Source organism: Tauraco erythrolophus, chromosome 3, assembly GCF_009769465.1.
Source record: "Tauraco erythrolophus isolate bTauEry1 chromosome 3, bTauEry1.pri, whole genome shotgun sequence".
NCBI classification, from domain to species: Eukaryota; Metazoa; Chordata; class Aves; order Musophagiformes; family Musophagidae; genus Tauraco; species Tauraco erythrolophus.
Genome location: NC_141467.1, coordinates 46,748,201 through 46,771,556, shown reverse-complemented (window position 1 = coordinate 46,771,556; position 23,356 = coordinate 46,748,201). Strand labels below are relative to the sequence as shown.

General features: G+C 38.5%; 1 protein-coding gene across 3 annotated transcripts in view; it reads right to left on the bottom strand.

The window, feature by feature from the left end:
* The window catches only part of PIEZO2 (piezo type mechanosensitive ion channel component 2), a 319,421-nt gene that overhangs the window by 197,936 nt on the left and 98,129 nt on the right, over positions 1 to 23,356 (bottom strand). For all 3 annotated transcript variants that reach the window (XM_086609198.1, XM_086609196.1, XM_086609197.1), the window contains exon 3: positions 6,047 to 6,172. In XM_086609198.1, coding sequence (XP_086465324.1) covers positions 6,047 to 6,172 — 126 coding nt within the window. The remainder of the gene's footprint in view (positions 1 to 6,046; positions 6,173 to 23,356) is intronic.

The window sequence follows — 23,356 nt, the reverse complement described above, 5'->3', positions numbered from 1 at the left end:
TAACCTAATCATCAGAATTTTATTCCATCAGAAGTATAAATTTAATAATGAAATTGTATTACTGTATGAATACTACTACATACCAAAACCCGATTCTGTGCAATATGGAGATATCCTCAGTGAAACAGGACTGGTTATCTAGCTCTTGATGGCTTAAGAAAATTAGCTCAGCTCACCCTTTCTGTAATTATTCTTTTCCTTTCCATTACGAACTCTGATTTAAAAAAGAAACTATCTAGGAGGTATTCAAACAATACAGCTGTGGATAACCAGAAATTTTGCATTAAGCTAAATAAGGAGTTCTAACAACAAATTTTTATTAGTGCTAGGCAATACTCACAAGGTTCTGAAGGAACAAGAACCCTCTGTTGGCTAAACATTTTTGAACGCCTCTATCAACCCACCAATATACGTCTCCTATAGAACTTAGAGAAAGCTGTAGCATTTTTTAGCCATCCTGAAAGAGAAGGTACATGAGCTCTAAAAGAGGAAGGGGATGAAAAAAAAACCAAACTGAAGAAGCTAAACATTCCAGGACTTACTTATCCTAAACACTATCTATCAGCTGATTTTGAATAACCTAAGTCCAGGATAAGAGCAGAATATTTTAAAATGATCCTGAAATTATCTGTGTCTGCTTTGCTCTTGCAGATGGCCCAAATTAAACTGCTTCTAGAAGTAAAAGATAAAGGGACGGTTGTTCTTCATTTCTCAAATGAAACTATAACTGTAGAAGGTTTAAGAGGTGATAGTCTGTATCACACCTCTAATTTAAACATTTTTGAAGTGTTTCTGTTACCAAAATGAAAATATTTTCAGAGGCTTTAAAACAGCAGCGTGAAAAGAAAAACTAAAACCAGAAAATGATCTTTTGATTCAGAAGTTGGCACTTGAACATATTGAGAAAAACTAACCCACAGAATTTGAAGACAAAGGTATACCCACACACACAGTCATTTCTGAAAGTTAGGAGTTAGATTATTAACTACATAAAACCCACAGATTCCAAAAAGTACAGAATTAAGTTGAAACATTTATTCATTCACTTATTTTTGAGGTGAAAATTGTGGAGTTACAGAATCAGCTTTAATTTCCCTGCAAGATGAAAGCAAGAGAGGCAACAAGTACTGTAGGAAAACATAAAAATTCCACATAATTTATCATAGCAAAAATAAGTAATTAAACGTAAACTAAAATAATTGCAAGATTTTTTCTCCTTTCTCCTATTACACTTTTTTCCCTTTCCCCTTGTATTACCTTTTTACTGAGCCTAGAAAGTAGTGCACCAAAAGCACACATTTAGAGTACTTACCTCACCTGATTTACATGAGGGCAATATATAGACTAGACTAGACTAGATTAGACTATTTCAGTTGGAAGAGACCTACAACAATCATCTAGTCCAACTGCCTGACCACTTCAAGGCTGACAAAAAGTTAAAGCACGTTATTAAGGACATTGTCCAAATGCTTCTTAAACATCGACAAGCTTGGGACATCGACCACCTGTCTAGGAAGCCTGTTCCAGTGTTTGACCAGCCTCTCGGTAAAGAAATGCTTCCTAATGTCCAGTCTCAACCTCCCCTGGTGCAGCTTTGAACCATTCCCAAGTTTCATGGCACTAGATCCCAGGGAGAAGAGATCAGCACCTCCTTCTCCACTTTCTCTCCTCCTCAAAAAGCTGTAGAGAGCAATGAGGTCACCCTTCAGCCCCATCTTCTCTAAACTAGATAAGTCCAAAGTCCTTAGCCGCTCCTCACAGGACATGCCTTCCAGCCCTCTCACCAGCTTTGCTGCCCTCCTCTGGACACATTCAGGGACCTTCACGTCCTTCTGAAACTGTGAGGCCCAGAGTTGCACACAGTGCTCAAGGTGAGGCTGCACCAACGCTGAATATAGAAGGATCATCACCTCTTTTGACCAGCCGGTTATACTGTGTTTGATGCACCTCGGGATGTGGTTTGCCCTCTGGGCTGCCAGGGCACACTGCTGACCCATACTCAGCCTCCTGTCGACCAGCACCCCAGATCCTTTTTTGCAGGGCTGCTCTCCAGCCACTCCTCTCCCAATTTATACTTGTGCTCCACATTACTCCATCCTGGGTGCAGAATCTGCCATTTGGACTTGTTACATTTCATCCCATTAATCATAGTCCAATGATCAAATCTATAGATCCCTCTGCAAGGCATCTTGTCCCTCAAGAGAGTCAGCAGCACCAGGCAGTTTGATGTCATCAGCAAACTTTCTAATGATGCACTCAACTCGTGCATGCAGATCATTGATAAATCTGTTGAACAGGACTGGCCCTAGAATTGAACCCTGAGGAACACCACTGACGACCAGTCGCCAGCCAGATGTAGCCTCATTCACTACAACCCTTGGAGCTCTGTCCTTCAGACAGTTCTTCAGCGCACCATGAATCTGCTCATCCCACATTTGCACATCTTGTCCAGAAGGATGCAGTGAGGGACAGTATTAAAAGCCTTACTAAAATCCAGAAAAACTACATTCACCACTTTCCTTTCATACACTCGGCGTGTGACCTTATCATAGGAGGATATCAAATTAGTTAAACAGGACTTGACTTTAGTAAGCCCATGTTGACTATGCCCAATGATTGCATTATTCTTTAAATGCCTTTCAATAGTACCCAGTATCATTTTCTACATAATTTTTCCATGAACTGAGGTTAGACTAACAGGTCTATAGATCCCTGGGTGTTTCCTCATGCTGTTTTTGTAAATTGGAGTAATATTGGCTAGCTTCCAGCCAGCAGGGACCTCCCCAGACACCCAAGACATTTGGCAGATCATCGAGATGGGTCCTGCCATAACATCCACTAGTTCCTTCAGTACTGTATGGTTTAATTTATTTAAACTCAGGGAAATACTACAGTTCCAGCAAAATCAAAACAAAGATTAAATTTAAAGGAAAAATCAAACACTTTATCATATCCAAATCCCCTTAAAAGTAGTATTTGCAGATGGCCCCTATAAGAGGGGCCACAAGGACACGGGGAGATAGAATTCAGAACAGTCTTGAGAAATAAAACCATTCGGGAAAAAAATGAGAAAACATAAATTTCCATTATAATGTAAGAATACTCACCTATATAAATATGAGATTAGAAAAAATGTGGGTTTTTTCTGCAGAAAAGGATTTGTGCGTTACAGTGAATCACAAATAAAGTGTGAGACAATGCTACCATTGCAAAAACTACAATATAGTAAAAAATAAATGGGGAGTGTCACTTGCAGACGCTTGGGTAATTGTTATACTTCAGTATGTGCTAGTAAATTCTCAACTGAAATACTGCCTAGCATTGGGCAATGAACTTCAAGAAATATCTGGAATACTTGGAGAAAACAGAACTAGATCAACAACAATAAGACTAAACTCCTTCCTAGAAAACATGATGCATGAAGAAAGTTTGGAGGGACTGAAGTTGCGTAAAGAGACGAGAATGAGAGAAAAGGGTACATATGAAAGACAGGAATGCAGCCTTCTAATACATAGGAGGTAACCATAAAGACAAAGTTTTTCTCCACTTCCACAACAGGCTGAAGGAAGAAGACAGAACATTTCGACTAATGAGGAAAAACTTCCTAATGATAAGCATCAGAAGAGCCTGTAAAGTATTTCCAGTGGGGCACATAGGACTTAAGAATAAGACAAACAGTTGTAAAAGAATAAGACAAACAGCTGTAAATAAATGTTTTATTAATAGTTGATCCAGGTCTGGATAGAGAAACAGAAAACTCCAGTCTTCCAGTCTACACTTCTGTACTTCTCATTGAGTGAAAAGAGTTGAATAAACATTAACAGCTAACTGTAAAGCGCAGAGATCGTAACACTGTGCAGACGCTATATGGGCACAGTGCTGCCGTTTCTCCAGCTATGGCTTGGCACACTGCTGTAGTCGATTTTGCAAAGCATTATTCATATAGCTGGGGAACAGGAAATACAGTGGGGCTGTGTCACCAAATAATTACAAGCAGAAGTACTACCAAGGTACTTTCTAGACTGGGAATTCTGTCTTCTCCTCACCTACACAGTACCATGTATGCTCTGGTGCCATTTAATGACAATAGTTGATCTTACTGCCTGATGTAGCAAAGGCCTTGGCCTTTTCTGTCCCCTTCATTCACAATGGTCTTTATACCTTCTTTATCTTCTCCTACAGCACCCTGGGGGTCCAGTATCCATAATGCCAGTATCATGTTCCTCTCTTCATTAGCTTCACCTGAAGCTCAGCTACTATAGCCATACCATTAAACTAAACGGTGTCAGTTTACTCTGCAAATGTATTCAGGCACTGAAATTCAACAGCTGAAATCTTCCCGGTTTTCATAGCTAAACAGTTAAAACAATCTCAGAATAACTTTGGTCAGCCAACAACTTCTCTCCCAAACAACTCAGGCACAGTTTGGGACAAATACCTCTCCCAATAGGCAATTTCATCCCACTCTGCACCCAGGAAGCAAAGACAGCTTAATGGTGAGGATGTGGGTCATCTCACATCAACTGGCCTTGCTGTCAGAGAGCAATCTGAAGGCACACTTAATATACTACTACAGCCATACCCATTGTCCTGTGAGGCCCCAGGTAATGAAATCATTATTAATGGCAGCTAGAATAGAATCTGTTGCACCTAGCAACTCTTAATAAACAGACAGAAATGGTATGTTCTCTCTGTTTCTTCAGGATCGGATTCTTCAGGATGAAGTAATTCTTTTCATCAGCTCCCACTGTAGACCCCGCTTCCCACCACAGGAGGAAGAAAACACCAGTGGTTGCATCTCTGTCTTGGACAGTTAGGAACTCCCTACTCATACAAACAGCATCTATCTGATAAAATTACTCTAATCTAGTAAAAATCATGTATTTTTAGTCATAAGAATGTTAAATAGACATAGGAAAGCACCTAATCTAGTTCACACAATCAATAACATACATATTTGAAAAAAAAAAAGAAAAAATATTTTTAGACTCTGTAGGTCTGATTTGAACTGACAAAGTCCAAGACATTCAAGTTAAAACCGATATTTCATAAACACAATTATGCTTTTTACTTTAAGAAATGGTTTGAATTAAAGGTGAAATGGTAATGCTCACTCCAAGTTTCCTTAGGATTTTACTTTAAGTCAAATGCTTTACTTCACATAAGGTTTCTTGTGTCGAATTGTAGTACAACTGTTTACTCAAGTGGCAGCAGCATACTCTGTGATAAATTAAACAGACATTTATCAAAGGTAAGTTGACAGGTTTAAATGTTAAATGTAAGCATTGTAAGACAAGTACAAATAGTTTCTACCTGGAGGTTACATATGCAAAGAACTGGATGGATATTTTAATTAACTTCTGCACAATAAAGAATGTTTGCTTCTGAATTATTGAAGAACATTTCCTGAGAGAGGAAGATGTCATGCAATATATTGCAATAAATTTTATATTTGCAATAAATTGCAAAACGTCATGCATTATATTTTTAAGTACTGTTTACTTTAAATAAAAATTGAAAATCCTTCTTCCCGTGCAACACAGGCAAGAAAGAGACAAATACTGTTTGGAAGCATAAATCTTGGGGTGAAGATTTAAAGTTAAAATTAAATGAACAATTTAAGAGAGTTACATCAGACAGAGACATAATACATGAGTAGAGAGGTTTTCATTTCTATCTCTCATTTCTTTGCTAATACATAGAATTATGATCTAATAACACAAACGTGTAGACACCTCAGGTTCTGAGGAAAGTTTGAGAAAGCCTAAAAGATGAAGACATACAATAGTCAGTGCTAAACCCCAAGAAAATACATCTCTGGTGGGAACAAAATAGTTAACACACTATTTCTTTCTCATTTCTTAAACCCATCTAGTCTCTTGCCCTACTAACAGTAATTCTTAAGGCAACAAGCTGGGAAACAGAAGGAAGCTGCAAAACCATAGGAGCACAATGCTAAGTGCCTTCTCATCAGTGCTTCACCTTTCAAACCACTGAAGCATTCAGACACTTAAAACGCTAATAAAAACTAAAAGGTTTTACTCACAGTTAAAACCAGGTTCAATAGTTTTTCCAGCTTCAAGACTGTTTATTGTAATCTGAAAGATGATGTGCAGCAGCAGAAATGACAGACTGGTGAAACACAGAGATTTTAATAATCGTCCTGTATGCCCTAAAAGACAAAATATACATACATATAGTTGGTGAATTTCTAAACATTGCTTAAAGGTTTTCGGTATAAAACCAGTAAAAATATCCTGACCAAGGACATTTCTACAAGTCAGTTCCACATTACTTGTGATTGTCCCTTAAAGGTCAACATCATAGCAAAAAACATACTTAAATTATAGTGTCTTTGAGTACTCTTTAATCACAAACCCCAATGATTGTTATTACTGGTATTTCCTTTTACATTTTGGATTTAAAAAAAAAAAAAAGTTTCTTAGGTCTCCAGATAGGAATTTTACATCAATAATAACATCATGATGCTTATCACCACGTTACCTGGTACAAAGACAAATATGGATGATACTTTCAATCTTGAGAAAATAAAACCCTGTTAATCTAATTACTCCTTCCAAAACAAATTACACGTGAGGGGGGATAACAACACAAAAACCTCCATTTGGCTCAGGAGTATAGACATACTTTCAAATGAATACTTTGTTTTGTGCAGACTGCCCTCTTTCTCTTCCTTGAGAAGTTTTTGAAAATAATTTTCAGTACATGCTGAAGAATTCTGTGCCAGATACACTTGGTCATAGTTCCTCTATGATTTACTGGACATCTATAGCCAAAAGCCAATAGAAAATGTTTGATGAAGACTTAAAAAATGCTTTATAAATCCTCTAGAAAACACTCAGCTTAATCACAGACAGCCAAACTTGCAAGGTATGAACAAATAAAGTAAACTATTAGTATTTCAGAAAATATGCATCTTCAAGACTAACTTGTATTGCCGATAAAAGACAACATTAAATATTACCTTACCTGACCTATCTGCAGTTAAAGTTCTATTTCCAAAGTATTTTATACCTAGATTTTACACCATTTGCTTTATGCATGAGAGTAGTTTTTTTATTTACAGATTAAAAAACAGGACTGCTGGAATTCTTACCCAAGGGTACAAATAAAGCCAAGGCTATGGAGGGCAGAACTAGGAAAGTATATCTGGGAAATGTTTACTCTACACGCAGCCTGTTTCATTTATACTTATTCTGTAGGTGTCTTTTATGAGCAACTACTAGAAATAATACAATGGTTCATATTCTGTATCCAGCCAGTAAATATTTTGCTTTATATTTGTTATAGTTCAAGCATGTCATTGATGGCCTCAATGGTAGTTTATAAAGCAGAGACTCAGATAAACATGATTCAACAATTTTAGAAAAAGTTGTAGGCTATCTTACTACATCAGACTCAAAACTTTTGTTACATGATCATTACCTTCACTGCAAATTTTGAATACCGAATGCCTGTAATGAACTTCCCTATTTTTTATTTTAATAAAGAGACTAAACAATTCAAACAAAATGAAAAATGGCACAAGCAAGCCTAGATATTAATTTCTGTTATCTGAAAAGGAAGACACATTCACTAGATACGTGCTTTGTATGACGTATTCACTAGTCTTTACTGGTAAGAGCAGAATCCACATAGAAAGCAGAGAATCTGGGCTGCCGAGCACTACTGAAAAAAAAGACTAGATTTTAAATTCTTTGGATCAGAGGTCATTTTTCGTTCCTCCTCTACAGAAGCTGGCCTGGTGTCCTGGCTTAAGACAACTTCTAAGCACTAAAAAAGCATAAACAACAAAATAACTCATATTTTCAAAATCATTAGAAGAATGAATATATGATGACCTACATGTTATTAAATCATTCATTAAATGTGATGTCATATGTAATGCAATCCAAGGACTGCTAGCTTTTACAATTTTTTGGCAAGTTTCAATATTTGGTCGTTTGTTCTTGCATTACCAGATTCCATGCTCATGGTATTACGAGAGCTGCATTTTCAGAATATACTGAAAAAAAATATATCTCAAAGCTGGAGACAAACAGTTGGACAGCACAAAATCTGTGGACTTAACACCTGTGTTAAAACGTACAGATTTTAAAGAGAGTCTGGTGATTTCTGAATTTCTGAGTCACAAACTCTCCTTAGTGCTCAGGAATTAACAATTCAGTAGATATCAAGCACTGAATTTTTCATATAGAAGTGGATTTGGAAGGTTTTTGATAGAATTTTTTTCAGTTAGCCTTCAAAGGAAAAAAAAAGCAATTAGCCAACACACATTCATTTCTCAAATTGTTTCCACATAAAGAAATAAAACTACTAAAAATCTTGGGTCCATCTTTCAATATTTCAATTGCCATATCTCTCCAAAATATATCTCAACTTTAGAATTCATTTTTTAAAGCTTGAAAACAAACATATTTGAATTGTAGATTAAATAAAGCATTTCTTTAACAAAGCCTCTACTTTTTTAATTGTCTTCTTTACAGGAACTGTAGAAAATGTTGAAAATATATTTCTTGAAATACTGAAATGTTGAAAAAAGATCTCCTTCTGCACAATGCCAGGGAAAATTTTAAAGGACTATTAACACCTGTGATAATAAATAGTGTCTCAGTGTACTGGTAAATATGGCAGGGGAAATACACAGCCAGAAGATAACTAGACATGTTCAGTGCAGGTTACTGCATTCCTCAAGAGCTGCTCTCTTCATGGCCATCAGTGGGACAGGACCACCATCAGATCCTACTGGGCAGAAGCCCTTTGCCTGCACCACATTCAGCTGTGCCAGCAGAAACTAGACACAAGAAGTATTTGGAGAAAAGTAAGAAATACTATGCCCTTGATTTCAAAAGTTTTGGAGGGACATCAACAACTTGGGAGAAATGGGAGTGCTAAAAATCAGTGAATTACTGGATACATAATTTATGCCAAAGAAGAAGTGACAGATTTGGATAAGGGATGAGTTTCAATTTATAGTGGGGTTTGGATAAACCTATTTGACTGTATTTTTACTTACATTTTTTTCTTTCTACTGGAAACTTAGCTCTAAATTACACAAAGAAAAATTAACTGTATGTGTACAGAACTGAGATGGAGAGAAAAGAGACAGCTGAAATTAAACTCCTGTAATAAAACAGAGCCTCTTATGATGAGGAAGAAAGATTTTTATCATCCTTCATTAGTTTTTATTTACTCTAATTCACTCAAAGTTACAATCCTTTTGCTAAAACATACCTTGACTGTTCAGTTGCCCTAATGTGAAAGTCCCTGGGTACATGAATGAAAGCTGACTGTCCCACAGAGAAGGAAATACATATTGTTCAGAAAGCTGTGTGGACAGAACAGACATGCAAGAGAACATCGCCCCAGCCCACACCAGAAATCACAACACTGATTCCTTCATTTCTGTCTTAAATGTACAGACTCATGTATGTCCATCAAGACTAAAATAAGAAAATCTTCTGAGAAAACACCTGGGTTTGCAGCTTGAGCGCTGAGTTCTGATTTTACTCACACCAGCCTGGTGCCACCAGCTTCAGCAAACTGTGGTGAATGGAAAGGAAAGAGTAGATTTACCTTAGAACAGGCCTGAAAGACTAAGAAAAGTGGGTTTGCTTTCAGGTGCAGCGTGTCATTCCTAATGGCACCCAGTGGGACCAAAACCTGGCATGTGACTTTAGAAATGTACTCCAGTGTGTCTCAGAAACACACAGAGAGGTTGTTCCAGCCTCCCTGTCCCTCCAGAAGGCTCCTGGGAATGGGCTTTCTTCCCTCCAATCAAGCCTGCAGGAAGCCAGTCAGGATGCAAAGGCTTCATTACCCTCTTTCTCTCCAGCCCAGCTGCAACACTGAACTAGACTCATGAGGGCCAAAAGCTTTTCACACATGGCAGAGGAATCCATTTCTTATTTTTCAAAGGTAATCCAGCCAAGAGTCGGATTAGTGATGGCATGTCCCCCCCTAGCCACAGGCATGTAACCTCAGTACAACCAGCTATTTGAATGTGTCCGACTAGGACTGCTGCCTTCAACATATGCACCTCTTGACTGCCTACATCATGGCTGTATGCAAAGGTGGAACCTGCTCCTCACACAGTTTCCAAAACAGAAAAACAGTACATTCATGTTTAGACAGGCAGTCCCATGATCTTTTCTGCTACCCCTTTCCGTAAAACAGTTGAGTATCATAGAATTATAGAATCATAGAATGGTTAGGGTTGGAAGGGACCTCAAAGATCATCTAGTTCCAACTCCCCTGCCATGGGGGGAATTCAATTTTTTTGTATTCCTGGAACTTCATAAAACTTCTTCCAAAAGGGTGCCCTAATAGGACATCAAATAACTGAATGGCAAATTGTCACTGACACCTGCTTTAAAATCACATATATTAGCTTTTACAGTATAATCAGACCAAGAACCCTAGGCTATTGTGAAGAGCGTAGCGTATCATATCGTATTGTATCATATCATATTTCCAGTTGCTTGCAAGATGCATTTTCATTCCATACAATTTTTTTTCTCTTTCTAATCTATTGGATGTGGCACAACAAAAAAACTGTTTGAATCTCTAACAAAGTTAATAATACTGCTAAAAATTTATCCTGAGTTTTTAATAAGTAGCACTAAGCATCTGTATGCAGAAGGTGATCAGTTCAAAGGGTCAATATCGATTCTGGATGCCATGATGATATCAGGAAAGAGAAAACAGAGGAAGAAAATAACGGATTCTAAAAATTAATTTAAGACCATTTACTATTCCAAGAATGTAATTCCTTCATCATGATTGTATTGGGTTTGCATGGCAAGGTTTTGTTAGCGGGAGGCTACAGGGTTGCCTTCTGTGAGAAGCTGCTAGAAGTGTCCCCTATTTCAGATAGAGCCAACACCAGCCTGCTCTAAGACAGATCTATCACTGGCCAAGGGAGCCCATCAGCGACGGTGGCAGCACCCCTGTGATAACATATTTAAGAAGGTGGGAAAAAAGTTGCTGTACAACTGCAATTGCAGTGGGAGAGAGGACTGAGAATATGTGAGAGAAACAACTCTGCAGGCACCAAGGTCAGTGAGGAAAGAGGGGCAGGAGGTGCTTCAGGTGCCAGAGCAGAGATACCCCTGCAGCCCGTGGTGAAGGCCATGGTGAGGCAGGCTGTGCCCCTGCATCCCATGGAGGTCCACGGTGGAGCAGAGATCCAGTTGCAACCCATGGAGGACCACACACCGGATCAGGCAGATGCACTCAAAGGAGGCTGTGAACCCATGAGGAGCCTGCAATGGAACAGGATCCTGGCAGGACCTGTGGCCCGATGGAGAGAAGAGCCCACGTCCTGCTGGCAGGACTTGTGATCCTGTGGAAAGGACCCACGCTGGAACAGTTCGTGAAGAAACTGTGGAAAAGGCTCATGTTGCAGAAATTTGTGGAGGACTGTCTTCTGCGGGAGAGCTCCACGGTGGAGCTGGGGAAGAGTGTGAGGAGTCCTCCCCTTGAGAAGGAAGAAGCAGCAGAAAAAACGTTTGATGAACTGACCAGAACCCTCATTCCCTATACACCTGTGCTACTCCAGGTGAGGATGTAGAGAAAATCAGGAGTAAAGTTAAGCTCGAGAAGAAAGGAGGGGTGGAGGGACGATGTTTCTAAGGTTTGGTTTTATTTATCATTATCATACTCTGATTTGTTCAGTAATAAATTAAATTAATTTCTTCCCCAAGTTGAGTTCGTTTTGCCCATGACGGTAATTGGTTAATGATCTCTCCCTGTCCTTATCTCAACCCACGAGCTTTTTTGTTATGTTTTTCTCTCCCCTGTTCAGCTGGGGAAGGAGAGAGATAGAGTGGTCTTGGTGGGCACATGGCATCCATCCAGAGCTGACCCACCACAATGGTCATACAAACTGCTGCATGGTTTCACCTAAAAAGTAGATTTAAGAGAGTTGGAGTGTCTATTGAAGCTTTTATTACTTTCCAATGGGATTTTTTTTTAAAAATATAACTTTAGTGTTGCATTTCCTGAAGTCAGTTGGTTTTTGGAGAATTCTAACATCTCTTTAGCCATACGTTGTACCCCAAACTGCTGCAACACTTTCAATTCTACTTCAACAGTTTTGCCTGGGAATTTTTTTACACAACACTTTTTATTCAGATCACAGCAGATGAAATACCAAAGTACAAGTCATTTTTCACATAATCTTTGATAGCATACAGTGAATGATAAATATTAATGTGCATTTATCTCCTGAACTAGTGACACTTCAGTTAATAAAGATACTCTATTACAGTCACCCAGGATTTATTTTTTAATAAACCTCTTCATCAGTAAGTGACAAACATAAAACTAAACAGCTCTAGGGAGGAGGCTTGGTTGCAGTAATCTTCTGCAGCACAGACAGGGTCAGTCCCACAGAATGTGTTTCAGCTAGAAATCTTAAAATCTTAACTTCTTGATTTTCCATCAGGAAACCTAGCATCACTTCAGACCCTAGCTGGAACCAGGGTCCTGAGACTTTACTCTCCTGCTCCATGGTTCCAAATAGGAGTCTGAAAACATCATCTGTACCATAGATTAAGGTAGCTGGGGGGCAGGAAGCTAAGAAAACATTTAACTCAAAACATCTGAAAAATCTAGAAGTTTGGGAGTCATATGATCTGCAAGGAAAAAAAAAAAATAATCAAAACATCATAATTTCCCAAATGAAAGAAATCTAACCTTTGGTCAGCTCTGTTTTAAGTGCCTCAAGATATCACAACTAACTTACTGAGATAAACGCAAGAAAAGAGTTCTAATTTGAAGTTGGTTTCTGTCAAAGTTTCAGAGGTGACAAAAGATAGAGTTGGTTCCAGCGAATCATCAGAAAAACGTTATCACTGAGTTCAGTGTGACCATCTGCCACTCGGCCCCGAGTGTCAAATGTAGATACACACCTTTAAATGTATACACAGATGAAAGTTCATAAGCACGAAATATGCGCTGATAAACCCTTCTTCCATTTGACAGGAAAACCTTTTGTTTCAGTATGTGCAGTCAGCAACACTGAAGAATATGGGCCAGTCCTCTTTCCTGAATTCGTCAGTGCTGTCGTACACTGACACTTAACACAGCAGGACGCCTCTCAACAACCATGGAAGACGAAGAAAGGGTTCGAACAGGAGTTCTAAGTTCACCTGAGATTTTCACTGATCACTACAAGGTTAAACTTGCAAAGCTTATTAAAGCAATTTAGCCCTGTCCAAGAAAGCACTTAATCACATGCATAACTTTGAGCACATGAACAGGGACTGAAGGGCTCTCAATGTGGCATAAAAGGTTGATAAAATAAGACTGACTGCTTCACTGCTATGGTATTGATAGTCGATGTGACCTAGCCTTAAAGCACACAGCTTGCAAGTCAGCAGAAGTCAAAACCTTTCAGATACCCCTACACCATCCACTGTTCAGACTGGTGCTCTGCAGAGGCTAATTTTCTCTATTTCTCCTTACAGTTACAATGCGTACTTATGTCCAAGTGTGCACGGTAGGTATAACCTCAGTGTTTTCAGCTCTTCTCTGTGCACTTCTGGAGGTGCAGAGAGACAGTGCCCTCCAGTTTCAGGTTCTGTAACAATGACGCTAAATGTTTGTTAATGTCAGTTATATCTGTTATTAATCTTCCCTAGATGTAAAACATCCATAGTATTTCTACATGCACAGTACAGCTATGCTTAGACGTTTGGCCTCTTGAGTGCTGAATAAAGCAATGGGATAAAGCTATGAACAAGGGATGGGTGAAGGCAATCATTTGGAAGGACTATACTAAGAATAAAATTTGATAATGCTATGCCTTGTACACTACATATTGCGCAACAGCAAGCCATTCATCCACCAAATAAAGTAACTGCGTATCGGCTCCTTTTCTCTAAGTATTACATGTACTTCTTAAGTGGACTCAAAAAAGGTGATGCTTAAATCATCCTGAAACTGCCAGGAATTATTTTAATGGTTGAAAAAGTGCTGTTATTTTTTACTCAAAATAAAAACAAAATTTACTTCCTCCTTTCTTGAAAGCTCAGCCATCCTTTCACTGCACAGTAAGCACAGTTATTGGTACATCTATATTTAGCTTAATAGAAAATGCTTGAGTGTCTTACATTTCAATATCATCTTCTACCCAGAGGATTTGAGCTTACTGGAGCCTTAAACAGTGGGCAGACAACACCACTGCAAAAATACAAAACTGCTTGGTTCACTCACCAGATTTCCAGCAGCAAGATAAAAATAGAGAGCAGTTAACTAATGCCATGGCCTACTTCATACCTGCCCAGGCCCAAGCCTTAAAACAGCTCAAGATTTCATGTCATTATTTTTACCTATGTTTAAAGCTATGTGCTCAAGCAGCCACAGTGAAATCTAGACCAGAGAAGTACAAGATTTCAGATTCAGAATTTCCAGCGTAAGTTTCCCAATGTTTGAACAGTTTTGTCCGTGCTTTCCCGAACATGACGATTATTCCTGTATGTAGCCAGATGTCGCAATCTACGACTGTGCCCAATAGAAAAATTTTCAAGGAAGGCATGATTCCTTAATTTCAATCAACTCTTTGTATTATAATATATTCCTTTGCATTTCAAATTATATTATTTCTTAGCTCATAAAACCACAAGAATTCCTAACAGTTTATCATAAAATGCATAATTACCTAATTATCTAAAAATTTTATATTACTTTTCAAAGCAGAATAAGACACATTGTTCCAGGCTGTGTATCTGTACGTAAAAAGCAGGTTCCTTTATATTCTTTCATATAATGTGTTTCCTTACATTTCTCTTTCTGCTTCTGTCTCTTTTTAAAATACTACAGAGTTCTGAGAAGGGAAAAAAGTCTGTTTAGAGATAGATACTTACATTGCAGGAATGCCAACCAGACTTGGGTAAACGCAGTCAAAAATGTTATGTGTAATTAAAAAAAAAAAAAAAAGATTTAGAAATGAAAACATAAAAAGTGCTGCATAGAATAATAAATGCCTACTTAATCCAGCTTCTTGCAGGATTTCCTGTTTTTCCTAGAAGTTTTCGTGCCCAGAATACTACTAGAACTGAGCTGTATCCTCTGCATCAATAGACAATACCATCGTTCAAGCTAGTTACAATCTTTGACTTGCAAGTTTACACAGGCAATTTACCCATTTTGTTAACAAAATATTTTGTCAGACAAGACTCAGAACTTAACCATTCGTTTTTTTTCCAGATGATACTCATAAGCTTTCAAAGTAAACAACAGCTACTTGATGTCTGCTTCTTAACCTGACAGGTGACTGCACCAAGCTAAATACAGGAAATAAATATCATCTCAGATACTAGTGCATACGAACACTGAGCAACTAAGCCAGAGTTGTTCTTTCACAAGAGATGTGAGACTTTTAATACCGAGTTCCAGTTACTTCCCTTGAGGAACCATAGTCTCCATGTTTGCTACTAACAGATAATAATTATTTTGAATTCAAATTAAATCATCCATTATTATCTGTTAGTAGTATTGTTTGCAACTTACTTTCCTCATTCCTCTGTCATGGTCATAAAGAGCAGGTAACTCTACCCAGTACTAAGCTCCTTCAACAACAGAGCGCCAAAATAACTCCCAAGTAATGGGAGATGACAGCAGGTCATGTGCTACAGAGCTAAAACACATTTTTAAAAAAATCTTACTAGTACTTACTAGGAGGTAAATAACTTTCTCCATCAAATACCTACCCACATACGTTCACGAGCAGCAAACAAATTCGAGACAAGGAAGAATGAGAAGGCTAGTAGGCTACGTAAACAAGACTAACACAGCTATGGCAAACTAAATCCTACACGACGATGTTTTCACAAGGAAGTAAGTGTGCATAAGTGTGCGTACTGAACTCGCAGTGGAAGCAGCGCTATAAATTCTATCCTTGGCGAAACTTTCCTGAGAAGCTCTAGAGGCTGCTTCAGCACAGGCAGGAGAAGTCTTGTAGAGTTCAACATCTTTCTGAAGAGTTTGCCTTAGTATCTCTAGCACAACATAATGCACCTCGTACCCAGTTAAAGGGCCCCTGAGCTGAAATGCATTGGTGCTTCAACTTCAATTTTGCATTTCAAAAACGCAAAAGATTTGAACTGCTAAGCCCTCTGTCTACATGGAGCTGAAGTAACCTATGCAAGGGCATAGTTGCATTCGCTCTTTATCAGAGGTGCTTAGGGAAGAAGAAAGACAAAATGGAAAAGCAAATTATTTGTGGAAGAAATTTGGTTCTAAAAGTTTCCCAGCATTCGAAGAACATACTATGATGCTAGTATGCGACATGGCCATGAAACTTGCCGAAAAAAATATTGTTACTTTCAAAAAACCTGTTCCAATAGGCAAATGGAAGAGGATCAGATAGCTTCCTATAAACATTAGCAGTTTTCTTTCACTGAAATCAGGTGGTTTTCTAGAGAAATTAAAATACAAACTTCCCAAAAGACTATGTTGTACATTCTGTAAGATTCTGCAGAGAAATAGATTACAGGAAGTCAGAGAATCACAGACCAATAAATCCGACTTGCACACTTGGCAAATTGGTGACAACTGTAACACAGCTGAGAATTAGACAGTTAGGAAAGGACCATACACTGAGGAGGAGTCCAGACAGTTACCATAGAAGATGGTCATGCCTAGCAGGTCTTAGAAAACTTTGTGGAAACCACAGAATAAGTGTATAAGGATAGTTTAGATGACACAGAAAACTTAGTTTTCAGTAAACTTCTGGTGAGTATTTAAGAAGAACAAGCTTCTGTCACAGGCTCTTACAGGAAGTGATCTGTCATGGGAATGGAGGAAACATCATATTGGGACATACCAGCTTTGGCTGATGGTAATTTTTGATTTATCTCCCAGTCCAGTTGCAACAGGTTCAGGACAAAAATTTTTTTTTTTCCATATTAATAACATAATTCATCTTATTTGCTACATTCTGCCTAGTATTTATATTATGCGTGGAATTAAATGGATGTAGATGTACTGCTTTTGGCTAGGACAGGGTTAATTTTCTTCATAGTAGCTAGGATGGGACTACGTTTTGGATTTGTGAGGAAAATAGTTTTGATAACACACTGATGTTTTAGCTGCTGCTGAGCAGTGCTTACACAACATCAAGGCCTTTTCTACTCCTCACACCACCCCACCACTGAGAAGGCTGAGGGTGCACAAGAAGCTGGGAGGGGACACAGCTGACCCCACCTGATCAAAGGCATATGCCATACCATACTACTTCACACTCAGCAATAAAAGCTGGGGGAAGAGGGAGGAAGGGAGGGACTTTTGGAGGTATAGTTCTTCTCCCCAAGTAACTGTTAAGCGTGATGAAGCCCTGCTTTCCTGGAGATGGCTGAACCCTTGCCTGCCAATGGGAAATAGTGAAGAAATTCTGTGTTTTGCTTTGCTTGTGTGTGTGGCTTTTGCTTTCCCTATTAAACTGTTTTTATCTCAAACCACATGTTTTTGCATCTACCCTTCTGATTTTCTTCCCCATCTCACTAGAGGGAAGTGAGCAAGTGCCTGTGTGGTGCTTAGCTGGCTACTGGGGTTAAATCACGATAGTAGACTATAAATATACAGGAAATCTGGACATCAAGGAACTCATCTATGCTTGCAGAAACACTTGGTTTCCTCAAGAGAAGAAATCACAACATTTCTCAATATTGCAGAAAAGGTTTACGCTAAGGAAGAGTGGAGCTTAGCGAACTGCTGAGATCCTAACACCACCGCTCATGTTTTCTTGCAAATGGTATGCAAAAGTCATTCATTGGAACATCCTGCAAACCAAGAAGAGAACAACTAGACCTGTATTATCACTATTACGTCAATTCCATGTGTTTATACATAACCGCTCTCCCCTCTTAATCTCTCTATATGTAAAAACATAATTGTAATATTGTCTATGATGTTCTAGGTAGATTAGACAAAGGAATTTTGCACAAATATTCCATTACTTTCTGCTCCAAAATGTTCACTACGCAGTTTCCTTGATAAGCCTACAGATCAAGACCATAAATGAGCCATTATGACTGAACAGTAATGCCTTTCCTTCCTAGGATGGTTGCTACCATGTACCAGGCATTTGGTGGCAGCAGTTCAAATACTTACAGGCTAAAAGATAGAATCCATACAAGGTATTGACACTCTGAAATCTTAAATTGCCTCTGTGAACAAAGGGATTGGTTGCTACTATGAACACAAGTAAGGAAAGGTCAAGAGCTGTCTATTAGTACACAAATCTGAGAGGAAGATATTTACTGGTTTTTAGTTACCCTCTTAACGTAAAGGCTATGAAAAGATATCCTTTAGCAAGTCCAAGACTAGAAGGGGGAAAATTTCCCTCTGAATTTTCAGAAATATTTTTAAGCAGCTGGAAGAAGTTAAATTTCTGATGAAACAAAAACTCATGAAAAGGAAACTAAAATAAGTGAGATGTCAAGGGGAAAAAGAACACAACAGTGGAACTGACTAGTCATCTGGAATCTCCATCATCCTACAGTCCATGGTTAAAATATTAGAACCTGTGAACATAAAAGAAGCTAAGAATGTCTGTATCCACATCAGTACAAAACAGAAGTCCATTCTCACCAGTAATCAGTAGCGGCCATAAGCAGATGTCTAGGGAAGCATACAAGAAGATTAATACTCCCTCCAAGCCCCCAACCTTTTTCAGATTGCTTGAACCGGACCTGTTTGGTAAATTTCTCCTCCATTAACTTTCTCGGCCTCACTCTCAGCCATGTGAATTTTCAGGATACACAATATCCTGCAGCAGGAATTGCCACAGGTCAACTGCTCACTGTATGAACATCCTTTTCCTTGTCCCCAGTTCTCACATTATAAGAAAAAGAGAAAAATTGGTCACTATCCATCCTTTTCCCATCACTCATGATTTTGTACCTCTCAATCACACAGTCTTTCACTTGCATCTTTTCCCAGCTAGAGCCCTAGCACACTTATCTATTCCTCGGACACTGCTATATATACTTTAGTTATCCCCATCAATCATCTTTGAACTCTTTTCCAGTTCTACCACATTCCCTTTAGGATAAGGTGCCACTACCATGACAAAATACAGGCATATCATGGCTTTATACAGCAGTACAATGTTGTTCCACTTCATGCTCTGTTTCATTGCTTTACATTCTAATTTCTTCTTTTGACCTCTGCTGAGGTTCTGAATTAATGTTGCTACAAATGTATATATCACAATCCCTGGATTGCATTCCTAAGGGACAATGTCAGCTCCGTGACCACTTTTTTATGTGTGATTATTTTTTTTTAACTTTACCTTTACATAAACTTGTCCATAAGTGGGGGAAAAGGAAATTAGTGCATTCACTGACTGAAGGGATCATCTTTTTTTCCCTCAGAGACGCAGCTGAACGTATAAAGGTTACCAGATGCATGCCCTTTTAAACATGTAATATTTATTTGGAAATTCCACCCATGTCCACTATGGGAAATACTCTTCAAAATTCTCTTGTCACATCAGACACTTTCAAAGACTGTAAGTTTTATTTGTTTGCTTCTGAATAAATCAATTCTCTCAAAATACAATTTATCTATTCTAGTGCCTGGAACCTATGGTAAGGAAGATTGCCTAACACAAGTTTGTCAGAGACCAACTTATTTCATCCACACATCAAAAACTACCTGAAGGAAAGTACGTGCAAGCTTCAAAGATAAATACTTGAGTTCTTCTCTGTAGCCCTGTGGGATTTTATCAAGGTTTTTCGAAGTAGTTATATTTCTCCATTAAGAATAACCAATTACCAAGCATTCACTGCAAGACATTGGCTGAGTAATGCTCATGTCCAACTAGATCTAATATATCTGGCATTTTGTCCTCTGGGTTAGACATAAAAGGGTCAGTAGTTTCATTCTTTCACGTACCGCAAAAAATATGGAGATCCTGCAGCCAAATGTAGTAAAACTGCTTCAACACTGAAGCTGAATTTGGCATCTGTGCTCTGCACACATGTAGTCCAATTGTTGTCCAAGCAGTGTTTCAGGTTCCAAGAGGCCTCTGAAGTGGTATATGAGACATTGCTGCGATTCAGCTGGGATTTCTCACACATGTGCCTTTCTGGTAGAAGGATTTGGAATCATCCCCTGGACAACAGTAGGGTTGGTGGAACAACAACCTCAGACAACTCTTGCAAGAAGCTCTAGGGACTGGAATAGAGGACTGCACTATTTACACCTCTTCTTGTGGCTGCTTCTTAGAAAGGGTTGCTGCTTGAGAACTTTTAAATACTTTTCCCTGAGGTAGGAGATCTAAGCGTGGAACAAGAAAGCCCATATATGCAGAGAGTAACAATATGGAAATGGTATGCAAGATGACAGATTGGAATACATGTACTACCATGTTTCGCGGGGTATGGTTTTAGCATTCTGCAAAGCAAGGAAGCGAAACAGAACAGCTCGCTGTTTTCATGGCCTGGATTTTTAAATAATTAGTGATGTTGCCTTTGCAGACAAAAAAAAAACCCAACAAAACAATAAAGGGAATTTTGAGAGCTACAAGTCTTGATCTGGAGAAAGGATCAGAGCATTTATCTGTACCATTCTCAGAGACTACACAAGAAGAGAAGCAAATTATACCTTTAAAGACTAACTAGGTGTTTTTAATCACCCAGAAGGTTATACAACAGTCAAAGAGACTTTGACACTGTAAAATATCAAATCAAAGCTGCCAAAGTGCCCAAGAGAGCACTGTGATCCTGCACTTTTGCCTTGAGTTGAATGTCGAAAGGCACTAGAGGTTTCAGGCACAGTCCAGAAGTTCATAAGAGTCTGAGATTGAGTGCACAAAATACATCTCTCCTATCTCTGCAATAAACCACAAGCAATCAAAGAAGAATTAATTTATATATGTCATACCTGAAGATTCAAGCATGGAAGACAAGAAGAAAACTCGTTTGGCTATATGACCTCTGATGTCCTCTAAATCACTGACATATTGAAGTAGCATAGTGCCTAATCTCCAGTTAGCATAATCTCATTATCAGAACTATTGTTATGACTATTCTGGAAAAACTCAATAAAAATTTGCTTGAAAGTTATTAATACAAGATTTTTATGATTAGGAGAGAATGAATACACTTCTAGTATGAAAGAAAAGGCAACACATATGTTCACTTGCATATAGATTGGTCTTTACTTTTGGATAACCTCAAAAATATTGCTATGAAATAAGAAACAAAGTTTGCTTTTGAACTTTGTACAGAGACAAGAATGGACATACTTCAGTTTGGCAGTATGTGTGCATATACATATGTGTTGTGTACATACAGGAGTACACAACACGTACTGGCCACATAAATACATGCTAAGTAGACAATCTTTGCTCAGCTCATAGCACAGCTAGCAGTCGCACTTGTATGCTGAGAGGCAACAGTATGCAAAATCTATTTTGTCATCCAGATTCAGCCTTATAAGAAAACACTTGTGCTTCAACAGTTTCAGCATGGAATATGCTGGACATTGGGAAAGAAAAGATTTTGCTTCATACAGCATTATCTCTGCACTAAAACCAGAATCAAATGTAAATGTCATCTGGCTACGTTTCATGTTAATATACATAACATAAAACCGCTTCATAATTTAGTCTTATTTTAAAATAATTTGCTGATTTCCATTTTCCATTTTCTTGTAGACAATACTTCGCTACTTGTCTGTAAGAACAAAGTAGAACTGTGTAATTTACAAAGCAGCAATTCAGATACCAACATGGTGCATTACAGAGTGTATCACAGAGTGAAGTGTCAAAAAAAAATTGTACTTTTGTGAACTTTGTAGGATTATTACAATTCAAAAACTATTTAACTATGAAGTGCAATAATGAAGAAAAAAATGTGTATTTGGTGTTATACACTGGAGTCCAGTGTTAAAACAGAAAATAGCCATATGTCTTACAAATACATACTCCTGGTATAAAACACATCTGTCTTCAGTACAGAGTCAGTAGCCTAAACTATTTTCCAGTCAGACAAATTCAGACCTTTTCTTAGTCTACAACATACTAAAAATACTTAATATGAAGTGATGTTCACAAAGCTCACACAAGTGGAAGTCTGATCTGTTTTAGATTGCCAATGTTGAATAATTCAGGCTGAAATTCAAGTTGCTAAAGGAACTTTTACAACACTTGGCGAGAGGGATGAAATGCCACTGTTCAGCTCAAGAAATCAAAAATAGTTATTTACTTTGAACTTATCAAAGCTTAGGTATTTTCTTTGTATTTTTTTTTCAACATAGCAAAGTGAAGAATTTCCACTTCCGTAATTATCAACATTTTCTCATTAAAAAAAAAAAAAGTCTGATTTTGTTGCAGCACATATTCCGCCTTTAAAAGGATATTCAAGTTAATAACAGTTCACGAGGAATTTTTCATAGAAAGTTATAAAATCATGGAAAGAAAGAGGATGTTGGAGAAAGAACAGCAACAACACACAGCACTAGCAAGCATCCTCTGAAGTGTGACACTTTAAAGCAGCACTAAATTGGCTGTTTTCATACAAGCGTGGGGTTTGTGTGATAGATGACAGCAAGGGCTGCTACAAAGGTTTCAGGGCCATTTTCTGGGGATAACCCCTGGAGCACATTCAGGGCTTTTTGCCACATGTCAGTGATGCAGCCTTGCAAACCCACGCTAATATAACCATGTTTGTGTTTATACACTACCACGGCAACATCTGATCTTTCTATATAACAGATAGCTCTCTCTGTAACGTATGCCTGAGGACACCCGTGCATGCACAGTTATGTTAGCATCACTTTAAGGCATTAAAAACTAAATAAAACTCCAACTTGGCCCAATTACAAAAGCACCCCACCAAGCACTCCAGCAGGGAGACACACAACTCCTGCCTGCTGCCTGCCTTGCCCTGCACCAGGGGAGATGGGCCAGACCAGCCTGGTCTGCCTCAGCATCCCACGAGGGGCACGCACGCCGTCCTCGACAGCTGGGTTCTGCTCCACTGTCAACACAAACCGAGTTTCCAGCAGTGCAATACGGGTATTTCACTCCCTGACCCTCCGCTGATGCCCAACACAAATATTGGGAGAGCAACAGCTTGCCATGACAGTAGTTGAAGAGCTCTCCAGGTTTTTACTCTCCTCGGACGCAGGGAGAAGCAGTATTCTCCTTTATTATTATACCATGTTTCCTTGTGTATGTCAACTGTTCCTTAGTTACAGAGAACTGTACTCTTTCCAGACAAGTGTAATGAATCTTCAGAAAAGGAGAATTTTTTTTTTTTCAGCATTTTAAAGAAACTCCCAGAAGGAATTAACGTTTTTATTTACAGTCTTGTCTGCT